The following is a 23,951-nucleotide window of genomic DNA, read 5'->3' as shown; positions in this document are numbered from 1 at the left end:
ATTATCTTTTGCCTTTTCTTTTCTTCCCTTTCCTTTTCGCCAAGACAGTCAGGCAGGCTGAGTCCCCTCCCCCGTCTGTCTGTCCTCATTGACACCACTAACCGGGTCTTCCCACTCCCTTTCCAGTCACCTAGAAGGTGTTTGTCTTTGTCTCTCTACTAGCCTGGGCCTTGCTCCCTCTTAGCTTCCCTCCCCTTCCTCCCAGCCCACCCCGCTTGTTCCCACTTGCTGGAACCAAGCCCTAGGAGCACTGTTTACCATGAAGCTTGGGTCTGCTCAGGCCCTGCCCTCCCCACCTGCAGAACTCTGACAACCACTCTGTGTAACAGCCCTACCTGTCCTGGAACTAGCTCTGTAGACTGGGCTGGCCTTGAAATCCCAGAGATCTGCCTGCTTCTGCCTCCCAAGTGCTGATGAGATTAAAGGCATGCGCCACCCCCACCAGGCTGACAACCACGTTCTTGCAAGGAGGCAAGTTTGCAAGAATCAGTCTTTGCCATGCACCTAACATAGTCTTGGGCTGAAGGAACAAAAAAACACAACTAGTATTAAGCCAACAAGATGACTCAGTGGGCAAAGGGGCTTGCCACCAAGCCTGACTACCTGAGTTCAATCCCAGGAACCACACCGTAGGAGAGAACTAACTCCTGCAAACTGTCCTTTGACTGCCGCACAGGTGCCACAACACACAAACCTGCTTAATAGCGTCCCCCTCCCAAATTCTTATCCACCTCGAATCTCAGAATGACTTGATTTGGAAACAGGTTCTTTGCAGGTGTAATTAAAACAAAGGCTGTTGATGTGAGATCATCCGGGGCCTGGGGAGAGCCTAGATCTAATGACTGGCTTTCCAGGAGGAAGACTGTGCAGAGGGAAAGGCCTTGCAGATCGGGGTGCTGTGCAAGTCTGCAATGCTGCCACCTGCCAAGGGACACAGGCAGTCACAAGAAATCTGGAAGAGGCAGGAGGACCCTCCCCTAGAGCCTTCAGAAGCTATAGTAATCAGTGACCCAGTTTCAGACCTTCAGTCCCCAGAACTAGAAGGAAATACCTTGATGGAGCCGAGTCACAAATTCATGGTGATACGTTAAGGTAGCCTACATCCCCCAAGATCCTCAGCCCTCTGCAATGTGGGGCCTCTGCCCTGCCAACCTCTCCCCTCAACTGTCCTTGTCCTGAGAGATGCCATCTGAATCTCCCCTCCTGCTTGTGTTCATTTCCAACCTCACTTCCCCTCAGGTGGGCCTAGAGAGGTGGCTCAGCAGATAAAGACACTCGCCATCAAGCCCAAGGGCCTGAGTTCAATTCCCAGGACCCACACTTCCTCTGGCTTACGTATGCATACCATGGTACACAGACAGACAGACACACACACACACCAACACAATAAGTAAGTAAATCTAATCACTTAGGACTGGAGAGGTAGCTCGGTGGTTCAGAGTGCCTTCTGCCCTTCTAGAGGACCCGAGTTCAGTTCCCAGCACCATGTCAGGTGGCGGTAACTCCAGCTCCGGGGAGACCTAACACCTCTGGCCTCCAAGGGCCACTGGCACTCTTGTGTACCCACCCACACATTGACACATAATTAAAAATACTTGAAACTGAATCTTTAAGTGTGATCGCTTCACCTCAGATGCCTAATCCCTCAGTCCCCTGCCTGGTATTTAAGGCCTCAGGGGCCTGCACACGACCTACGAGCCCCTTCCAGCCGAACCCCACTCAGCCCCACCACACACACCCGTCCCTGTTTGGAGAGCTAGCCCCACCCGTCATCCTACGTCTACCAGTGTCTACCACCTAACCTTTGTGTCCTCCTCGAAAAGACCCTCACCCACGCTACCACCCATGTTCCATTAAGAGGTGGAAGCTTCCAGAACACTGGGTCTGTCTGGGAACTTCACCCATTCCGAATGTCCCCACCCTTTGCAGTGTCTGAGCACCAGACACAGACTGTGCCCAGCTCTTCTCTGGAGACTTGCGGTTTCAGCCCCTGCCCGCATTTATTTGGCATAAATAACTTCAAGTGGCGGTGGGGATGGGAGGTGCAAAGCAGGCCAGGTCCTTGTCACGACACAACGACTCTCCAAAGCCTACAGCTGCCATTGAGTCTGTGAGGGGCTCAGCCTGGCTTCCCACCCAGCAGCTATAAACATCCCACAGGTCCTTTGCTGATTTCTATCCTTGTTTCAACTTATTCTTCTTTTTATCAGTAACATCATTGTCTTTCTGCTTTTTAATTTTGACATGCCGTGGAGGGAGGGGTAGAAGGGTCTGGCGGCTTCCTTCCCCAGGCCTCTCCTGCCCCACGAGTTGTGCCTTCCCTACCCCCAACTAGCCACACCCAGGAGGATGGAAATCCTCTCTCTACAACCTCTGTCCCCACCCTGCACCCCAGAGCCAATGAAACTACAGAGGTGAGAAGCTGCCACCCACCCCAGTGCCGGCCCATCCTGCATCTGTTGTGCCCACTCAGCTCGTACATCTGAGGCTGAGATCAGAGGCAGGCAGAGCAGAGGGTGGCCGTGGATCTCTCATCCCGGAGGCTGCCTGCAACCCCCTGGAAAGCATCCCAACTTCTTACCAACAGGAGCTGCCCTGGTTGCTATGGTTACAGTAGAGCCACCCACCCACCAAGGCCTTCCAGGACAGGATCCCCAGGTATAACTCCCCCTCCCCCCAGTACTCACAGTATAACCAGGCGAGTCCCCAGGGCATGATGGTGCACTGGGTGCCCCCTGACAGCAGAGGCACTGTCCCCAGCAGTGTGTCCAGTGGCCTGAGCTAGGACCTACATGGCCTCGGGTCAGCAAGGGTGGCCACCAAGTCGGGAAGGGCTGGCCCAGGTTGAGAAGGGGCAGGTACTCCTGGGGTAGCTACCACCCTATCTGCTTGGCAGGGCGGAGGGCAGCCAGGGGGCGGTGGCTGCCAGTCCCATTGCAGCTCGGGAGCTGGTGTGAGACTGTGGCTCTGGGGTCCCGGAAGGAAGAGGAGGAAGAGAAGGGAGTCCCCAGCAGGCCTCTTGGAATCTGGAGCTGGGTGGCGCTTTCTCTGGTTTCTCCGACTGCCGCCGCTGCTCGGTGTGAAGTCTAGCTCTGGAAAAAGGAGGAGGAGAGAGACTGATTATGTAAGAGCGAGGCTGCCACTCAGCCACCAGCCAGCAAAGGAAGACCCACCACATGCACGCTGTCCCCGTGGCCAGTACTAAGACACCAGCCTGGTCTTCACACGCAAGGAATAACTCCAGGCACCTCGGAAGCTGCCTGGGGCCAAGGAGTGAGCGAGTCTACAAGTCGGGGCTGGCAGCCCTGAGCCGAGACTACAGGAACAGTGGAGTTACAATCCAGGAGGCTGCCTGGAGGAGGTGAGGCGCCGGGTCAATTCCAAGTGACACATGCTTCAGGGAAGGCTGAGGAGTGGAAGATGTCTTCCCCTGCCTTCACTGCCATCTAGATCTTTTCTGTCACCCAACTGCGTCCCCTGTCAGATAAAAACCGATGGGCCATTTTCATTTGAACTCCAGATAAATGAACACTTTTTCTGGTGAAGTATTTGATGTGTGATACTGTAGGTACCGAATGTTGCATGGAGCGTACTTACGCCAAGAAATAAATAAACAAACATTGTAGCCAGCTGTGGGAACACAACAGGGAGGTCACAGCACTCTAGCGGCTGGGGCAGGAGGATGAAGAGGCCAGATGGGGCTACATAGCAAGACTCTGGTCTCTAAAAAGCAAACAAAAGACTGGGTGCGGTGGCGCACATCTTTAATCCCAGCAGAGGCAGAGGTAGGTGGATCTCTGTGTTCAAAGCCAGTCTGGTCTACAGAGAGAATTCCAGGACAGCCAGGGTTACGGCACAAACAGAGAAACCCTGTTTTGTTTTGTTCTGTTCTGTTTTGTTTTGTTTGTTTTAAAAAGTATGCAAGAAGAATTTCAGCCTGGCCTGCTGGTGATTAACCCTGAAAGTCAACACCCCCATAGAGCCCGATGCACTCACCCACTTTTCCCAGTCCCAGCAGATAGCGGGCCCTGGGCAGAGACAGCGTGAAAACTGGGTTTCTCACAGGGCGCTATTCCATCCCTTCGGGATTTCCTTTCCCTGTATTGGCTTAGGTCAGGAGAAATACCCACCACTCTAGGACACAGGTAAGGGGAATGGGGGCGGACAGGTGTGATGGGGGAGACGCTCTCCGTGGTTCCGTCTGTGACGTACCTACAGAATGTACCGAATTGTACCAACTTTCTGGCCCTAGGGCTGGGGTGCAGCTCAGTGGTAGAGAGCTTGCCGAGTAGACGGGAGGCCCTGCGGTCAAGTCCCAGCAGAGAAGCCAAGAAGCTAGGAAGTAGGAAGAGTAAGACCCAGACTGGGCTGCCCAAGGGATTTTTAGCTAAGGCTAGCCTGGGCAACACAACAAGTTTCAGGTAAGCACGGGCTACACAATAAGACCCCGTCTAAAGCAAAACAGCACAGCAGACTCGCTCGCCCTCCTCCTCAGAGCCGCTGAAGCAGGCAGGGCCACATCCACGAAGTGCATTGCTCAGATTTACCCTGGGTTAAGACTCTGGACCTCAGCCCTCCCTTCTTCTGATCCTCTCCCTACTCCTCCTCCCCCCCCCCCCCATCCCACCCCAGTGACCTTCCTATTACAGGGCCACCTACACTAGCTATGCTCCCCCGGGACACAGTCTCACATTAGCCACACTTGGTAGCTTTGCAGTCAAGGATGACCTTGAACTCCTGATCTGGTCCCTACCTCCTGAGAGCAGCAACACTCCTTTTATACAGGGATGAGTTCAAGCCCAGGGCTTCATGCATGCTAGACAAGCACTCTACTAACCGAGGTACATTCCCAGCCCCAACTGTATCTTTTCATTGTTATTGCATGTTATGGAAGTCTTATATACATACACATACACACACATACATGTGTGTGTATGTGTGTGTATGTGTGTATGTGTGTGTATAGTTTTTAATGTATAACTAAGAATTTTGACAAATTCATAGAGCTATGTAACCACTGCAATAACCCTTTTGGTGTTTTGTTTCCAAGATGGGGTTTCTCTGTGTAACAGCCCTAGTTGTCCTGGAACTAGCTCTATAGACCAGGCTGACCTCAAACTCAGAGATCTGCCTGCCTCTGACTCCCAAAGGCTGGAATTAAAAGAGTGCACCACCAACGCCTGGCTATCTTTATTCCGTTTTTGTTTTGTTTGTTTTTGAGACAAGGTTTCTCCATATAACAGTCCTGGCTGTCCTGGAACTCGATCTGTAGACCAGGCTGACCTAAATCAGAGATCCTCCTGTCTCTGCCTCCCAAGTGTTGGGATTAAAGGCCTGCGCCACCACTGCCCGGCAATAATCCATTTATAAAACAGTTCCTTCACCCATCACCCCCGGCCTCTGTTGCTCTGTAGTGAGCGCCTCTTCCCACAGTAGCACTTTTCCCGTCAATCACTTTACTTTCTCCGCCCGCCCCCCAATGTCACATAAATGCCATCTTGAGGTATAGCTTTAGAGTGTCGCTTCTTCCACTTGACATGATGAATCTGAGCTGTTGTCATGTTGATGTGGTATGTTAGTAGTTTCCTCTTTTTCCTTGCTCAGTGATAGCCTCTTGTGTAAACAAATCATAGTATGTCTACCTCCAATAAAGAGGCATTTGAATAATAGATCCAGTCTTTGAAGACAATGAGAAGCACCAAAATCCTCAGTGGACAGGTTTTGGTGTGGATGGAAGCATCTACCTCTCTTGAGTCCTTCTGTGACTTTGAGTAATGTCACGCTGTCCTTTAGGCCATCAGGGATCTTCAGGCCAGTCACAGAGCCTGGGCTGCCCACCACTCCTAATCTTGAACTCTCCCCTGCACAGGACTTGGCGGGGCGGAGGTGTTCTACAGTCCAGGGGACATGAGGCGACTGCTGTGGGGTTTAAATGAGGTAACACAGTCTCAGACATTTGGCTATCTGGTCCCAGTTGGTAGTGTTGTCTGGGGAGGCTAAGGTGTGGCTTTGTTGGAGGAAGGGTGTCACTGGAGGCCAGCTTTAAGAGTTTAAAGACTCACCCTTTGGAGTTCAGGGCTCAAGATGCGAGCTTTCAGCTTGCTGTTCCAGCCACCCCACCTGCCACCTCCACTCCACCGTCACGGACTCTTCACTCTCTGGAATCATAAGTTCAAATAAATGCTTCCTTCTCTAAGTTGCCTTGGCCCTGGTGTTTATCGTAGCAACAGAAAGTGCGGCAGCAGAAGGTCCTGTTTAGAGCCCACAGCCTTGCCCTCCATGGCAATGAGACCCAACCCTGCTCTGCCGTCTTTCTGTCCTCAAGACTGACTGTGACTTCCTCAGATCCTGGGAGGGCAGAGCCTGCCTGGATTTCTCTGTCTCTACCTCTCTGTCCCCATCTCGGTGAGGATGGAGGGATGGAGGTGGATGAAGGGTTTACGCCTTTCCCAGTCTGCCCCACCCCACCCCTGGGGCCCATGGCATTATTGGGAAACTCGTGGAGGGAAAGGACAAAAAAATAAAAAAGAGGGTGGAGTGGTCAGCATAGTTCCACGATGAAGAGCAGCTTCAAAGTCACAGAAATATCAGTCTCACTAAGTCATAACTCCAGGGGCCTGGAGCAGGGGCAGGGGCAGAGAGAGGGCAGGTGGGGGGAGAGGGGTTAAATGAGCTAAATCCTCCACGGAGGGAAGCAAGGACTTGCTTGCATGATTTGGGAGGGATTAGACACAGCTGGGTGTACCTGGTTTTGTGGTACTGGAGTTTGAGCGTAGGGTTGACAGCATGCTAGAGGTAATTGAGGAAGTTCTTGCCTTTTCCAGTGAGCTACACCCCTAGCCCTTGAGAACTGTTTTTTGCTTTTGTTTTTACTTTGAGACAAGGTCTCAAGGTGTAGTCCTGGAACACATCTTCTATGTAGACCAGGCTGGTGTCGAACTCAAGAGATCCACCTGCCTCTGCCTTCCCAGTGTTGGGATTAAAGTCACGTGCTGCCCGCCTGGCTGTTAGTTGTTTTGTTTTTTGTTTGCTTTCTGTTTGTTTAAATTTCTATCTGTAGAAAGTAGAAGGTGGGGAGGAGGGACAGATGGAAGCCTGGTGTTGTTTATAATCTCGCAGTGACCAGTGAACTATTTTATTCTTTAATTCTGCTGGTAGAACTTGGATTTGTTTGTTTGTTTGTTTGAGACAAGGTTTTACATCTGTAACTAGCTTCAAATTCAGTTTGTGGCCTCAAAAATGACCTTGAATTTCTGTTCCTCCTGCTGCAGCCTCCGGTGCTGGGATTATGGGAGGTGCCACCACTGCCCTTTTGTGTATTACCAGTGACCAAGCAAGAGCCTGAGACAGAAGCACTCTACCACTGTGCTACATCATAGCCTACATCTTGGACTCTTACTTTTTTTCTTTTTAAAGAACTCCTACTCTGAGCTATCCACCCAAGTCAGAATCCTCTCACTGTCCCCCTTCTTCCAAAGTCACCTGCTTTGGTCTTTCCTTACCTGAGGACTGACTAGCACCTCTTCCTCAGGGAGGGAGCGTTGGACTCTAAGTTCGGATCATGGCTGTTGAGTTCTGGAGCCAGTTCAGCAGCACAGAAGACACACAAAGAAACAGTCAGGACTTACGCACGAAGCCCTGAGTTCCCAGGAAGCCTCTACTGGCTCTGCCACAATCACCACTGAGTAGAGGCGTGAAAGAGTTTGTGTTCCATGAGCTGCAGGCGAGGATGAGGTGATCCGGGCTGATCACAGAGTGGGCCTGGTATGCATACAGAGTTCGGCTACTCTTTCCTGGGCTTGGCTGATCCAAGCTAATCTCCACTAATCTTCCCTGGACTCAGCTGTAGTATGCTCAGCTCTGCTGAGCATGCCTGAGTTTAACTGATCCAGCTGACTTCTCTGACTCAAACTGGGCTCAGCTGGCCCAGGTTGGACTCTGCCGGTTCGAGCTGGATTCAGTTGAGCCCATCTGAGTTTGGCTGGCGCAGTGTAGCCCAGGGTAGCCCCACTCATGCTGGTGAGTTTGCAGAGTGCTGAGTGATCTAAGTGGACTTCACTGGGATCACATCCATCAGGGATAGCCTAGGCTAATTCTCACAACAGAAGCCCAAGAAAGGAGGCGAGTGAGTCAAGCCCTCCCTAAGTCCTACGCTCAGAACAATGATACCAACCACTTCCGTCACTCGGGACAGACAGACTCCACTTTCTGATGAAAGGAGCAGAGCTGCATTGTAAGGCCCTGGATGGGTGTGGGTAAACAACTGGGGCCATGTTTGCAACCCATCTATTACACCTACCCGGAACATTCTTCTCCCCCAAAGAGGCCAGGCATGACGTAGAAGTATTAGGGGACAGAATATTGGGTCACCTGCCCAGCCTGGCCACTTTTCTTTAAGCAGGACAAGCCCCAGAAGACTTCAGAGGCATTCCTTACAAGCCCACATCCTAGAGTTGAGACCGGGAGACCTAGACGGGGAGGGAGCTGGCCCAAGGCCACATCCGGGCCTCCCAACTCATTTTATTCCTGGGAATCAAGCCATGGTCCCTTAAGAATGTAGGAGGCTCAGGCAGTGAGCTCAGGGCTCAGGGCTGGATCAACAGATGCTCTTAATGGGGACTGAGCCTAAGACACAGATAAAGGGGACAGCTGGGCATGGTGACACACTTGGGAGGTAACCTGTAGGAGGATCAAGAGTTCAAAGTCATCCTTGGCTACAAAGTGAGTTTAAAGCTAGCTACAGGAAACTCTAACTGAAGGGTGGGGCTATGAGCTGTTTAGACGTGGGCTCTGGGCTGATGGATTAGGGAGGATCCAGACACAGATCCTATATCTGCTTTTGTTTAGTTGTTTTTCTTTTTTAATTTTTAAATGTGTTATTATATTTCTCTGTGTTTGTCTCTGTCTCTCTCTCGTGTGTGTGTGTGTGTGTGTGTGTGTGTGTGTGTGTGTAAGAGACATGAAGAGAGATTGCAGGACAACTGTGGAGCTGATTTCCTCCTCCCACTGTGGGTCCAAGGATCCCAGTCAGGCTATCAGATTCTGTGGCAATCATTTTTGCCCACCTGGCCATTTTGCCAACCCTCTTTTCTTTTTCCTTCCTTTCTTTCTTCCCTCCCTCTCTCTGAAGGCGTGAGTCACAAACAATCCCACACCAGTTTGGAATTATGACCAATAGAGAAGCTATTTATTTAAAGGGGAAAAACTTACAGATCACCGTCCCAGACAACAGCCCTCTGCTCAATCGGGAAGGGAGCCTAGTCGAAGAGGAGCCGGAAGCCAGAATGAGAGCAGAGGAAAGTGGCCGCCGTTTTAAAGGGAGAGACCACGCCCCAGTGGGCTGGTATCTCAGCGGCTATTGGCTGAGGGAGCTCCCGCAACAACTCTCTTACTCCTTTGACAACACCTCGCGTAGTCCAGGCTGGCCTCAGACTTGGCGGACACAGTCGTCAAGGACAAACCTGAACTAACTCCTGCATCCTTTTTTTTTTTTAAAGATTTATTTATTTATTTATTTACTTATTTATTTATTTATTCTGTATACATTCTGCTTCCATGTATGCCCACATGCCAGGAGAGGGTGCCAGAACTTATTACAGGTGGTTGTGAACCACCATGTGGTTGCTGGGAATTGAACTCAGGACCTCTGAAAGAGCAGCCAGTGCTCTTAACCACTGAGCCATCTCTCCAGCCCTAACTCTGCATCCTTTGCCTCTACCCCAAGTGTTAGAACCACAGCCATGTCCTGCCACGCCTGCTTTATGTGGTGTTCAGCCTTCCTGCCTACTAGGCAAGCGCTCTACCCCTGAGTTACATTCCTGACCTCCAGAATATATCTATTTTCTGTCTGACCCCTGACAACTTTCCTATGTGTAGCCAGCAGTTGGTTCTATGTTAAAATTCATGCCCCAGAATTGAAGTTGTATTTCTTTAGTAGGGAGTGAGGAATATAGATTCTGGGGTTGGGCAGTGTTGGTACACACTTTTAATCCTAGCATTTGGGAGGCAGAAGTAGATAGGTCTCTGTGAGTTCGAGACCAGCCTGGTCTACAAAACAAGTTCCAGGACAGGCTCCAAAGCTACAGAGGAACCCTGTCTCAAAAAAAAAAAAAAACCTTAAAAAAATCATATCTATATATTTTTATGTTCTTCTCTATGGCTTGGCTTGATCAGGACATTTCATACAGAGCTACATAGCACATTGTCCTTTCCCCTGGCTTCTTTCCCTTAGCACCATGTTCCCAAGGTTAATTCATCTGTGGCATCTTATGAACTGAATATCTGAGTCACTTCTGGGCCAGTGAGATGTCTCATCATTCCCAAGCCTGACAACTTGAGTTCAGTCTCCAGAGCCCACATGGTGAAGGAAAGAACTGATTCCCACAAGTTGTCCCCATCTCTCTACATGTATGTCATAGTATGTATGTGCCCACACACATACCTGTGCAAAAAAATAAGTAAAATGTAAGGGCTGGAGAGATGACTCAAGGGTTAAGAGCATTTCCTGTGCTTCCAGAGGACCAAGGTTCAGTTCCCAGCATCCACATTGGGCATCTCACTACAGACTATAATTCCAGGGGATCAATGCCCTCTTCTGGTCTCCATGGGCACCTGCACATAGGACATGTATTCACACACACACACACACACACACACACACACAAATGTACTAATTTTTTTGTTTTTTTGAGACAGGGTTTCTCTGTAGCTTTGGAGCCTGTCCTGGTCTTGTAGACCAGGCTGGCCTCAAACTCAGAGATCCACCTGCCTCTACCTCCCAAGTGTTGGGATTAAAGGCAAAAATCACCACCGCCCAGCCACAAATCGACTAATTTTTAAAAGTTATGTCACTCCAACCCAACTAATATGATGGCATTTAGAGATGGGGTCTTTAGAACATGATTAGGGATAGTTAAGGAGGTAATTAGTTCCTCATGGTAAGACGAAAGTCCTTGGAGGCTAAAGAGACGACTCAGCTGTTAAGAGGACTAGCTGCTCTTCCAAAGGACATGGGTTTAATTCTCAGTACCCACATGACAGTTCCCAGCAATCTGTTAATCCCAGTTCCTGAGGGACTGGTATCCTCTTCTGGCACTTCAGGACATATGTGGTGCACAGACACACATGTATGCAAAACGTCCATACACATAATTTTAAAAAATTGTATTTATTTATTTATTTTAATTAATGTATATATGTACATGTGCCTAAGTGTGTATCTGTATCATATATGTGCAAACAGGTGCTCTTGAGACCAGAGGACATTGGATGCCCTGGAACTGAGTTACAGGTGATTGTGAGACTTCTGCTATGGGTTCTGGTAACAAAAACCAGATCATCTGCAAGAGCCACGAGTGTTCTAAACCCCTGAGCCATTTCTCCATTCCCTGACTATTTGTGTCTTCTGAGTAGTCATAGGTCATGAGCCTCCTGGTCTGAACAGTTCCTTTGTCTTCATGATGGTGGCTGCGCTCTAGTTAACTGCTTAGTTTAATTTACTGAAGCTCTTTTTAAAGTTTGATTGAGGTACAGTTGATATGAAGTAAAGCTCACCATCCAAGTGGACAAGTTTGAAAATGTACGCTATCGCGGGAGCAGGAGCGATGGCTCCGTGGTTAGGTTAGGAGCGTTTCTGCTCTTGCGGAGGACCCAAGTTTGGTTCCCAGCACCCATGCTGCGCCTCTTACAACTCCCAATAACTCCATCATCACCCTCTTCTGACCTCCAAGGGCACCTGCCCTCACAGACACACACCGTACACATAAATAAAAATAAAACAATTTTTTTTTTTAAAGAAGATGTAGAGTATTTCTTTCACTCCCAAAAGTTCCCTTGTGTCTCCCCCTTTGCAGCCAGTCCTCTTCCCAGTCTCCCACTGCTCTGGCTTCTATCTTTAGAGTCAGATTTTTTTCCAGAATTTTCTTTTCTTTTTTTCTTTTTTTTTTTTTTCCCCTTTGGTTTTTCAAGACAGGGTTTCTCTATGTACATAGATTATTATAGTCTGGACGTGGTTTTAGTCTGTCCCCCAAGGGACAAACTTGGAAGCTTGGCTCTTTGTGCATCCTCAGCTCTCAATGCTGGGAGACAGTAAAGTCTCTAAGATGTGGAGCCTAACCAGCTATGGTAGCAGGCACCTGCAATCACAACACTCAGGGAGCAGAGGCAAAATTGCAGGAGTTTGAGGCCACCCTGGACTACATAGCGAAGTGGAAGCCAGCCTGGACTAGTCTCAAAGAGAAGGAGGAGTCGGGGTGGGGACCTTTGGGGAGAAAGGGTTGTCAGTAAGGAGCAAGGCCAGCCCCTCCCCTTTTCTGGTACCCTGTCCTGCCTCTTGATCCCTCCCTCCATCGGAGAGGCTCTCACCAGAACTCGGCCATTGCTGCTGCTGTAGCCTCGAGCCTCAAAAGCTATGCACTAAATAAAGCAGTTTGTCCTTTTATTCCTTTTTTCTTTCCTCCCCACTCCCCTTTCCCCACCTCTTGTTTGTTTTTGTTTGTTTGTGTTAAACGGAGTCTTGCTAGCTATCCCAGGTTGGCCTGACTCACGATCCTCCCTCCTCAGCCTCCCTGATGCTAGATCCCAGGCACGCGGCACTCCTCACAACGGCGGCTGTTTCCTTTGTGTGTTATCCAGCCTCGAGCACTTTCTATGCTGATGAAAATCGGACCAGGACAAGGCCTTTCATGAGCATGTTTTTCTCTCTCCTGAGAGTAGCAGAGAATCATATGATCAGCGGAGTCTGAACGATAAGAAACAGCCAAGCTATTTTCCAAAGTGGCGCTATGCTATTCTCTTTGATGTTCAAGTCGTTAAGCTAATGAGAACTCCTCCTAGTAGGTTCCTGCCCTGGTGTGTGAGTCCAGAAGCCATCAGAGTTTCCTTACTCTCTGCCATTACAAGAGCCTTCCAGGCTCTCCTGCACAATTCCCGCCTCAGACTTGAAATCAGCTCTTTCCCCGAGGATCCTTTCTAATGATAAATGATATTTAGATCCCTCAACCTGGGCACTGGATAGAGCTATTTTACTACAGGGCTATCAGTGTTACAGGTCTGATTCAGTAGGAAATGCATAGTCTTAAATGTTTTCTAAAAAGTCATTTGGGGCTGAGAATGCGGGTTGGTGGATAGAGTGCCCGCCTACCACACCGAAGGCCATGGGTTTGATCCCCAGCACTGCATAAACTGAGCACGGTGGTGCTTGCCTATAATCCCAGCACTTGGGAAGCAGAGGCAGGAGGATCAGGAGGAGTTCAGGGTTATGCTGAGCTACAGAGTGTTTCAGGCCAGACAAGGTTACATTAAACGGTGACTCAAAAAATAATTCACCTAGCAATGGAGAGATGGCTCCGTGGTTAAGAGCACTTGCTGTTCTTGCAGAGGGCCCAGGTTCAGTTCCCAGCACCTACATGGTGGCCATCCTTAACTCTAGTTCCAGGGGATCCGGAGCTCTGTTCTAGCCTCTTTGGGCACTGGGCAAGCAGGCAAGCATACACAGAAATAAATAAATACTCATACACAGAAATAAATACTCATACACATAGAAATAAATAAATACTCATACACATAGAAATAAATAAATACTCATACACATAGAAATAAATAAATACTCATATGCATAGAAATACATTTTTAAAGAGTTAAAGCTAGGCGTGGGGTAGAGATTCACAGAGGGCACGAGGTCCTTGTGTATACAGATAAGCCCTGGGACAATCAGGAATGTCTCCCCAACGGAGGAAACATGTAGCCATTTTCCACCCAGAAAACTGGGAATGGTGATATTGGCCCAATGGTCTGTGCTACCTGTAGGGCCCGGCCCAACCTGAATCCCCTGGAATCACCCTGACTATTACGTTTGTTTATCTTAGGCTTTTTCTTCCTAGACCTTATCCTGAGCATTGTTTCTGAGTCAACAAAACCCATCCTTATGGGAAATGTCACCGTACTTTACAACAGCCTAGGTGCTGCCTGTAGGGTCCCCCAGACTCTTGGTTTATCTCATTCTCCCTAGACCCTTATCTTAAGCACTGTTTCTCAGTCAACATAGCCCATCTTTACGGAAGAGGTCATATGTACTTTGAAAAGAGTTTCAATGTAATCATGTCTTAAGCTTTGTTGTACATGCAGATTGAGTGAATTATCATCAGAAACTTTCTTCAAAATAGTGCAGTGCTTATATATACCTAAAAAGCTGCCTGGTGTCAGACCCTACAAGTTGAATCCACACCAGCTACTGAGTAATCAGATTTCCTTCTTGCCAGCCCTGGTGTTTGAGGCTGCCTTCCCCCAAAACACACACACATAGCAAGTGTGCCTGTACCCCTAATGCTAGGGAAGAGAAGACAGAAGGGACCTGAGGCTTGCTGGTCAGGGAGTCTAGCTAAACTAATGAGCTCCAGATTCAGTGAGAGAAGCCGGGTGGTGGTGGCGCACGCCTTTAATCCCAGCACTTGGGAGGCAGAGGCAGGCGGATCTCTGTGAGTTTGAGGCCAGCCTGGTCTACAAGAGCTAGTTCCAGGACAGGCTCCAACACCACAGAGAAACCCTGTCTCGAAAAACCAAAAAAAAAAAAAAAGATTCAGTGAAAGATCCTTTCTCCAAAAAACTAGGATCCCACAGGCATGTGCATACACACATATACCACAAACATACATACCACACGCACACATATATACCACACACATGCACACACATACACCACATACACACACCACACACACATATATACCACACACACACCACACACATGCACGCACACACATACATCACATACACACACACCGCACGCACACACATACACCACATACACACACACCACACATACACATCACAAACACACCACACATACACCACACACCACACACACACCTCACACACATACACCACATACACACACACCACACATACACACACCACACACACACACATACACACCACACATACACACACACCACACACACATACATACCAAAACACACGCCACACACGCGCACACACACACATACATACCACACGCACACACATACACACCACACATACCACACGCACACACACACACACACCACACACACACACACCACACACCACACACACACACACACCATACACACACATACACCACACACACAAGTTTATTGCTCACAGGAAACTCTCTGAACTCATGTTCTAAATGCTGCTTGATTCTTGGTGGGTTCCAATAGTGGGGCACTATCTCAAAAACAACAAATCTACACCGGGCAGTGGTGGTGCATGCCTTTAATCCCAGGACTAAGGAGGCAGAGGCAGGCGGATCTCTGGGAGTCGGAGACCATCTTTGTTCTGCAGTGCAAGATCCAGGACAGCCAGAGCTACCCAGAGAACCCTGTCTCAAAAAACCAAAACCAAACCAAAACAAACAAAAAGGAAAAAGAAAAGAAGAATCTAATCCGTCACACATACTCCATGTTCTGCTGCCTGAAGAGCACGGTGCAGTTTCTCGGCCCTTCTGCAGCTTTCATTTACTACTACTCTGTGTGTGCATTTGCATGCGTGTGTGTGTGTGCGCGCGCGCGTGCGCGCGGGCGTGTGTATACGCATATGCACGCCAACAGTGGGAGGAGAGGTTCAACTGATCTCAAAATGAGATCAGTTCTCCCCTTCCACCTTTCGATGGGTTCCAGGGATCAAACTCAGCCTCTAAGATTGAACGGCAAGGACTTTAGCCACTGAGTCATCTTCTGGGCTCTGCTCTCCACTTCTCCCTGCCCAAGTCCAGAGCTAACTACAGTTCTGGCCTTTGCGGTGGCCTCCGATGGAAGTCCGCACTATCTGTGCTCACGGCTGACATTCTGCTCGATCAGTAAGAGTTGCTGGGTGTCCCCTTCTAACTCGTCTTGTTTTCCCATGAGTCCTTTCCCACGAGGCAAGCCGAGGCAGCAACAGACCATAGCTTTGCCAACATGTCTGATATGAATGAAATACTGTTCTTTCAACCTACATCTGGCCTTCCTCCGAAATCAGATAGGATCCAGGCCCATGAGTGTTTCCAAGCAGATGCTTCTCAAGCTTGATTGGGCTCTACACTGACACTGACTTTATTTTGAAAATTCACAATCACTGAAGAGATTTTTTTTTTTTAAGACAAAGTCTCACTGTGTAGCCCTTGCTGGCCTGGAACTCTCTCTTATGAATCAGACTGGCATTGAAATCACAGAGATCTGCCTGCCTTTGTCTCCCAAGTGTTGGGTATCAGTGGCACATGCTACCATGCCCCACTTAATATTTTATTACATTCATGTGTGTGTGTGTGTTTGTGTGTGTGTGTGTATGGGGAGTGTATGCATGCCACAGTACAAGTGTGGAGGTCAAAAGACAACTTTTGCAAGTCAATTCTCTTCCATAGATGGACCCTAGGGTTGAACTGAGGTCTTCAGGCTTGGTCGCAAGCACCTTTACCTGCGGAGCCATTTCACCGGGCCCTGGAGTGATTCTCATCAGGTTAACCCCTGGATCTAGGATCCAAAAGGAGTCACAGAGGGGTTAAATACACTCGTTAGACCATCAGTTCCCAATCCCCCTCTGGCTGGAGGTATTGCTGGTGCCCACGACTGCAGGTATGGGTGTGACTGAAGCCAGTGGGCAGAAGTGAAGGATGCACTAATAGTCTAGAAACACAGGACAATTCTAGCCCCAGAATTTCTACATCCTAGAAAGGGAAGGGGGAAAAATACCCAGAAAGGGAATTCGGTATGTTTGTGTTGCTTGTTTTGGCTGGTGGTTTGTTTTTTAAACTTTTTGTTGTATTTATTATGTGTGTGTCTCTCGCTGTGATGTGTGTTTGAGTGTGAACATGCGTAGGCATGTGTAGGCATGTGGAGAAGCCAGGGGACAACTTTTAGAAGTTGGATCTTTCTTTCTGCTGCAGATCCCGGGAAGGGAAGTCAGGTACCAGGCTTGCACAGAAAGCATGTTTACCGACTGAGCTGTCTTGACAGATGACTTGAGGGTTTTTGAGACAGGATTTCACTGTGTAGCCCAGACTGGCCTAGAACTTGTGATTCTCCTGCCTCAGCCTCCAAATGTTGGGATTACAGGTATGCACCATCCTACCCAGATAAATTCAATATTTTTTTAACCACAAGATCCAGAAACCATTGACAACTCTCTAAACTGGTCATGGCACATGACCCATGTTTAGATAAAATTGCCTAAGTAATCACATGGCATTGAGCATCAAGACGACACCAGACGTGAACACTAAACGAATTACTAAAGGTCTGTCTTAGAGGGCCCCAGATCCCAGGGGAGGTCCTGGGAAGTCTGCACTGGATATGGCCCTTGCAGTCAACACTCAGGAAGCACCTTCTGTTTGCCTGGGACCAGTGAGCTGCCATGCAGGAAGACACATGCAGGCAAATGGGAAGCGGAAAGATAACCGAATCATGGGAAATTGTACACCAATGAACTATAGGGAAGTGGGGACAGGAAAAAGTTTCCTCAGGGATGGCAAAGACACAGGTTCTTAGAACCACCATCTCCACCGAGCTCTGCCTGACTGGGATCACACCTTTAATCCCAGCACTCGGGAGGCAGAACCAGGGAGATCTCTGAGATCTCTGAGGTCTACATCCAGAGTTAGAGGCAGTCAGGGCTACACAGTGAGGCCTTTCCTTCAATACAAACAAACAGCAACAACAGAAGAGCCCACCACAAAAAACAAAAAACACCCTCCCCCCACCCAAAACCCCAAGGGACTCGAGCCATGACTCAAGCAATAGAGTGCCTGGCATGCAAGCATGGCGACCTGAGTCTGCAGCCCAGGGCACCTGTACAAGCCAGGTGTGAAGGCATGCACCTGGATCCCAGTGCCGGGAAGTGGAGGTAGGAGGAGCCCAGAGAGCTCAGTAGCAAGCCTGTGAGCTCCTGCTCCAGTGAGAGCCTCATTCTCCCACCATTGCCCGGCCTCATTCTCAAAACAATAAGATGAAAAGCAGAAAGACACTCGACCTCAACCTCCGGCCTCAGGAATAACACACAAGCACACGCACCTACACATATGCTCGAGCACATACATGCACACACATACACATGCACACATGCACACACATGCGCACAGGCACATAGCCAGTGGAAGAACAAGAGGAAGGATACCTGGCTCTGACCTGTGGCCTCTGTAGGCACGTGTACACATGTGCACATGCACCCTCACCTACTCATGCACATGCACATGTGAACACATACTAAAAGTAAAGTTGGAAAGACTGCGCAAAACTATGCCTTTGATGCTCTATTTGCTTTATGGATGGCGTGTCCATGCTAGTTAATCTTGTCAGCTTCATGGGCTTTAGAATCACCATGGAAACAAACCTCTGGACTCTTCTAGATGAGGCTAGCTGGGTGAGAAGACCCTCCCAACGTGTGGGTGGCACTGTCGGAGAAAGTGATTCGAGCAGCGACATTCACCTCTCCCTGTGCCCTGACTGTGGATGCCATGGGACCAGCCACCTCACGCTCAGGCGGCCGTCACTACCCTATCATGACGAACTGTATTCTCCAACTGTGAGTCAGAATAAATCTTCCTTTCCGGAAGCTGCTTCTGTCCTGTTTTGTTACACCAACAAGTCAGGTGACTATTAATAATATTATAGTTCCCCACACAGGAAATAAACCAAATATCTACCCCTAAAAGACTGGACACGTAGATGCTGGTGATACCATAGGATACTACACAACCATCAAAAGGAGAACATTTCTAATCCAAGCGACAGCATGCATGAGGCTCAGAAACATTATTTTCAGGAAAAGAAGCCCATATGCTTTGTAATTGCATTTATTAAAATGTAAGAACAGATTTTTGGTTTTTGTTTGTTTTTTGAGGGGACAGGGTTTCTCTGCATAACATTCCTGGCTGTCCTACAACTTGCTCTGTAGACCAGTCTGGCCTCGAACTCACAGAGATCCTCCTGCCTCTGCCCCCCAACTGCTGGGATTGAAGGTGTGCGCCGCCACCACCCAGCAAGAATAAGTTTTTTAAACCTTATCTATAGTCATAGATACCAGCTGTAGTTACTACCCAGGATGGGCAGTGCTGGTTGGAGCTGGCTAGAAGGGGCCCGAGAGAAGTTGTGGAGAATTAGGAACGTTCCATCTCTTGCCTGGAGTTATTACATAATTGCCATGCAGCTATTGCTGGACAGGCAGTGACTCCTTCCTCCAAATTTACAGCCTCTAGGACTCTCAGCACACACCCTTACGGCCTTTTTAGATGCAATTAGCTAATTAGAGTAAGGTCAGGCTGCACAGGAGTAGGCCCTAATCCAATAACTGTGTTCTCACACCTATGCTGCTTGGTTTTATTGGGTGATTTTGAATAACCCAGGCTAGCAGAGGATGACCTTGAACTCCTGATCCTCCTGCACCTACTTCCTAAGGGCTGGGATTCTAAGCACGTACCACCCTGCCCAGCTTTTATGCAGTGTGAGTGTTGGAATCCAGGGCTTCATGCTTGGTAGGCAAGTACTCTAAAACCTGAACTTCACATGCAACTCTCATGAGGAGAGGGAAGACCACAAGCCAATAGAGGTGCAGACTGCAGAGACACACACACACACAAGGGAACAGTTCCAGGAGCTGCTGCAACCAAGGTAAGCTGGGGCGGGAGCAGAGCCATGCCTCCCCCCCTCCCCACCCCGCCACTGCCTCCAGTCTGCAGAAAGAATAGGGCTCTATGGGCACATCGACTGTGAATCTCTTGCCTCCAGACCCGTGAGAGAGCACAGCTGGGTTGCTATAATAAGCTATCGAGTTCACGGTCCTACGTTACAGCACCACGCTAACAAACTGAATGCGTAAGTTCTACCGGCTTTATATTAAGTAAGCTATACTTCTAAATTTAAAAATAAGCAAGAGAGTCGTGAAAGCCTAGTCCTGGCTGGTGCTTCACCCTGGCTGCCAGAACGGCTTCTGGAGCAGAGTCCAGTATTGTTCAGAAAACTGAAGGTGGCCCTACTTGGGTGCTGCCCAGCCGGACACGGCCCAGTGCCTCTCCCTTCATGCGCACTGTGTAAAAATGTCCCCTCCAGGCTGCAGAGTTCACTCAGTAACTAGGAACATCTGTTGCTCTTTTGAGGACCCAGGTTGGATTCCCAGCACCCACAAGCTGGCTTGAAACCCTGATGCTCCTCTGACCCTCAGAGGCATAGCAGCCATATGTATAAATAGTAAAACAAATAAATCTAAAAAATATTTTTAAAATTTTCCTTAGCCAATTATGCCCATGGCACCCTTCAGACGCAAATACCACAAAGTCCATGGGTAGCTCTACCTAAGAGACCCACTTCATGGATGCTGGGTTCAAAAGCAACCTGAACCCCTCACGTGGAGCTACTGTCCCCAGAACTAAGGACCACAGAGAGGCCTGCTTAGAAGGTGACAGGCTTCTATTTGCTCCTGGATTCATTTCTGGAATGATCTTCGGCCCCATCCCTTTGCTTTAGCAGCCCAGGCAGTCACGAAAGGAAACACCCAATTTATTTTTTTATTTATGTCTTAAAGATTTATTTATTTTTGTTGTATGTGTATGAGTGTTCTGCCTGCATAAATGTATATAGACCACCTGTATTTCTGTTGCCTAAGAAGACTAGAAAGAGGCATCGGATCCCCTGGAACTAGAGTTACAGACAGTTGTGAGCCACCATGTGGTTGCTGGGAACTGAACTCAGGACCTCTGGAAGAGCAACAAGCACTCTTAGATGTTGAGCCATCAAAAAAAAAAAAAAAATTCAGGCTGTGGTGGCACGTGCCTTTAATCCCAGCACTCAGGAGGTAGAGACAGGTAGATCTCTGTGAATTCGAGGCCAGCCTGGTCTACAAGAGCTAGAGTTCCAGGACAGGCTCCAAAACTACAGAGAAACCCTATCTCGAACTGGAGATAAAGGCAGTTGTGAATTACCAAATGTGAGTGCTGGCAACTGAACTCTGGACCTCTGGAAGAGCCGGAAGTGCTCTTAAACAGAGTCATCTCTCCTCCAGGCTGAAAGCAAACTGCTTAGTGCTTTTCTTTGGCTTCACTGTGAAAGCCCCGACCCTGAGAGACGGTCCATCCCCTGTCTCATGTCTGCCAGGCAAAGTCAGACAATATTGAAGACCCTACTACTGGGTATGCTGTCTCCCAAAAGTCTCCTCACGGTGCTGGCTGCCTCCCTAGACTTGGGGAAATTTCCATGTGTGAACTCTAACTCGCTGCATTCCACAGCAAAGCCGAGGGAGGAACTTACAACCCTCTCATTCTGACGAGGAGCTGGAGGAGGAAGGGGAAACCAATGTGTCCCAGTCAGGGGCAGAGCAGTGATTTCAGCTTAACCAGCCCAGAAAACACTGGCCTCTTTGTTTTGCTCTTGGAACAGGGTCTTGGCACGTAGCCAAACTGCCCTCAAACTCTCGGCCTACTGCTTCCGTCATGAGATGGGGGTACAGGCACATGCTATCGTACCATGGTAATACACTGGTTTTTTTTTCGAAGAATTAAATTTTCAAAAAATTAGGTGTATGTGTGTTTATATATGTGTATGTGTGAGTACAGGTGACTGAAGGCTAGAACAGGGATCCCCTGGAGTTGGGGTTACTGGTGGTTGTGAATTTCCCATCGTGGGTGCTGGGAACCTAACTCGGGTCCCTGCAGGAGCAGTTTGCAGTCTTAACCTCTGGACCATCTCTCCAATCCCCTACTGTTTTCCTAACCTTTGGACCATCTCTCCTGCCCCTCACTGTTGTCTTAACCTCCGGGATGTCCTGCTGAGTTAAAGCCACATCCTGAGACGTGGCTGAGACCCCAAAGGATTTCCTCTGTTTAGAATTCAGATCCCTTAACCACTTATTCCCACATTTTATTCTTCTTGAGACAATTATAGCAATAATTCCCAAACTGAGAAGAGCCCAGAGACTCCAAGCCTGTGGGACATCTTCCACAACATAAACAGAGCAGAGTACAGGATGGGGATTCTTGGGCTATGCTCTCTGGGTTTTAATTTGTTGTGATTTGTTTTGGAGTGACAAAACAAGAAGAAAAACAAGAGACGGGGCTAGAAGTAACTGAGAATCAAGCAGAAGGGCAATTCCTGTTCTTCCTGTCCATTTATTACCTTGGGAAGGACTGGGAGCTGCAGTTCCCAGGAAGAAAGCAAACCAGAAGCAGCCTGCTTCAGGGCTAGAGGTGCAGCAAGCAGTTGCCAACTCTGCAGGTGTCTATACAGCAGCCCACAGTGGTTTCTGTGGACTCCAGAGCCTCTCCAGCAGGGTGGTACAGGACACTGAAGGACAGAAAGGAATTTATCCCAGGAGTGCAAGGATGGTTCGAGATTAACCTATGGCAGAAACAGAGACCTGGCTCCCAGAAGTCGTCTGCTGACCTCCTGCATGCAAACCATGGCCTACGTACACCCACGTTCACACACACACACACACACACACACACACACACACCATCTGCAATCATAATTATTTCAGGAGTGTAAGGATGGTTCAAGATTAAGAAACCTGGGGGGCTGGAGAGATGGCTCAGTGGTTAAGAGCATTGCCTGCTCTTCCAAAGGTCCTGAGTTCAATTCCCAGCAACCACATGGTGGCTCACAACCATCTGTAATGAGGTCTGGTGCCCTCTTCTGGCCTGCAGATACACACACAGACAGAATATTGTATACATAATAAATAAATAAATAAATAAATATTAAAAAAAAAAGGACAATATTCTAAAAAAAAAAAAAAAAGATTAAGAAACCTGGTAATGTAGTACCAGGCCTTTCCTTAGTCTATTTGTAGTCGATACACAGTGTGTGCATATATGCTATATAGAGGCCAGCGAAACCACTTTAGGAGTCTTTCCTCGGGTGCCACTCATCTATCTTTTGAGATAAATTCTCTCACAAGCCTGTAATTTACCAAGTAGGCTAAGCTGGCTAACCAGTGAGCCCCAGGGACCTGCCTGTCTCAGTTCCTCAGCACCGGGTTTACAAGTATGCAACACCATGCCCGGCTTTTAAAAACAACAACAATAGCAACAATGGGGTGTGGGGCTCAAACTCACATCCACGTGCCTCTAAATCAAGCACTTAACCAGCTGAGCCCGTCCTCCAGCCCTAAAAAGTAGAGCAAAACCAACTGTGGCGTAAAAAACGCGACTGACGATTAGCGGTCAGGACAGTGGGATCCCATCTCTGTGTCTCCTGCACTGCCTTGAGAAATACCAGAGGAAAGTAACTCCGAGGGAAATCTCGTGATTTCGGCTCACGGTTTCAGAGCACTCATTGATTTGGGCCCACGATGAGGCAAAGTATCGCAGTAATGGGAGCGTGTGGAGGAGGAGGCCTGTTCATCGGATGATGGACAGGGAGCCAAGAGTGATGAGGGAACTGGTAGCCAGGCATAGCCTCCAAAGCCTGGAGCCCTGGAACTTGTTTCCTGTAGCTACACCTGGCCTCCTAAGGTTTCCTGAACCACCCCAAAGAGCGCCACCTGCTGGAGGTCAAGCCTTCAGCTCAGACTGTGGGGACACTTCACAGTCAAACCACATCAAATAGGGACTACCTGGGCTGAAGGAGACAGCTTCCTGCAGGTCATATTCTAGTTCCATATGTGGTTAATAGTTACCACAGTGTGTTCTCTGTGTAATAACTCGTTGAAAATTACTCTCTTTTCATGTGTGTATGTTATAGTTGAATTTTTATTATAGCAAGTCCAATTAAAATACCACCACATGTGTAACTAAATACTAATCTTTAACCCTTAGGTTAAAGAGTAAATAGGCCAGACTAGCCTGAAAGAACTCAAGAAAATATCTACCTTTAATCCCAGCACTCGGGAGGCAGAGACAGGAGGATCTCTGTGAGTTTGAGGCCAGCCTGGTCTACAAGAGCTAGTTCCAGGACAGGAACCAAAAGCTACGGAAATACCTTGTCTCGAAAAATCAAAAAAAAAAAAAA

The 23,951-nt window shown here is 48.6% G+C and overlaps 1 protein-coding gene across 7 annotated transcripts in view; it reads right to left on the bottom strand.

The window, feature by feature from the left end:
• Nucleotides 1-23,951, bottom strand: part of Il34 (interleukin 34) — a 55,672-nt gene that overhangs the window by 8,118 nt on the left and 23,603 nt on the right. For 3 of the 7 annotated variants that reach the window (XM_050143663.1, XM_050143658.1, XM_050143662.1), the window contains exon 2: nt 2,688-3,092. The exons of 1 other annotated variant lie outside the window; for it this stretch is intronic. In XM_050143663.1, the coding sequence (XP_049999620.1) occupies nt 2,688-2,715 (28 nt within the window). In that variant the 5' untranslated portion in view covers nt 2,716-3,092. Of the gene's footprint in view, nt 1-2,687; nt 3,093-6,062; nt 6,159-9,210; nt 9,259-23,951 lie in introns of those variants that run through there. 3 more of the 7 variants (XM_050143660.1, XM_050143659.1, XM_050143661.1) reach the window with 3 other exon arrangements.

The sequence above is a fragment of the Alexandromys fortis genome, unplaced genomic scaffold (genome assembly GCF_014885135.2).
Source record: "Alexandromys fortis isolate MF-2015 unplaced genomic scaffold, M_Fortis_MF-2015_v1.1 scaffold_1, whole genome shotgun sequence".
NCBI lineage: Eukaryota > Metazoa > Chordata > Mammalia > Rodentia > Cricetidae > Alexandromys > Alexandromys fortis.
This window is presented reverse-complemented; position numbering and strand designations above follow the sequence as displayed.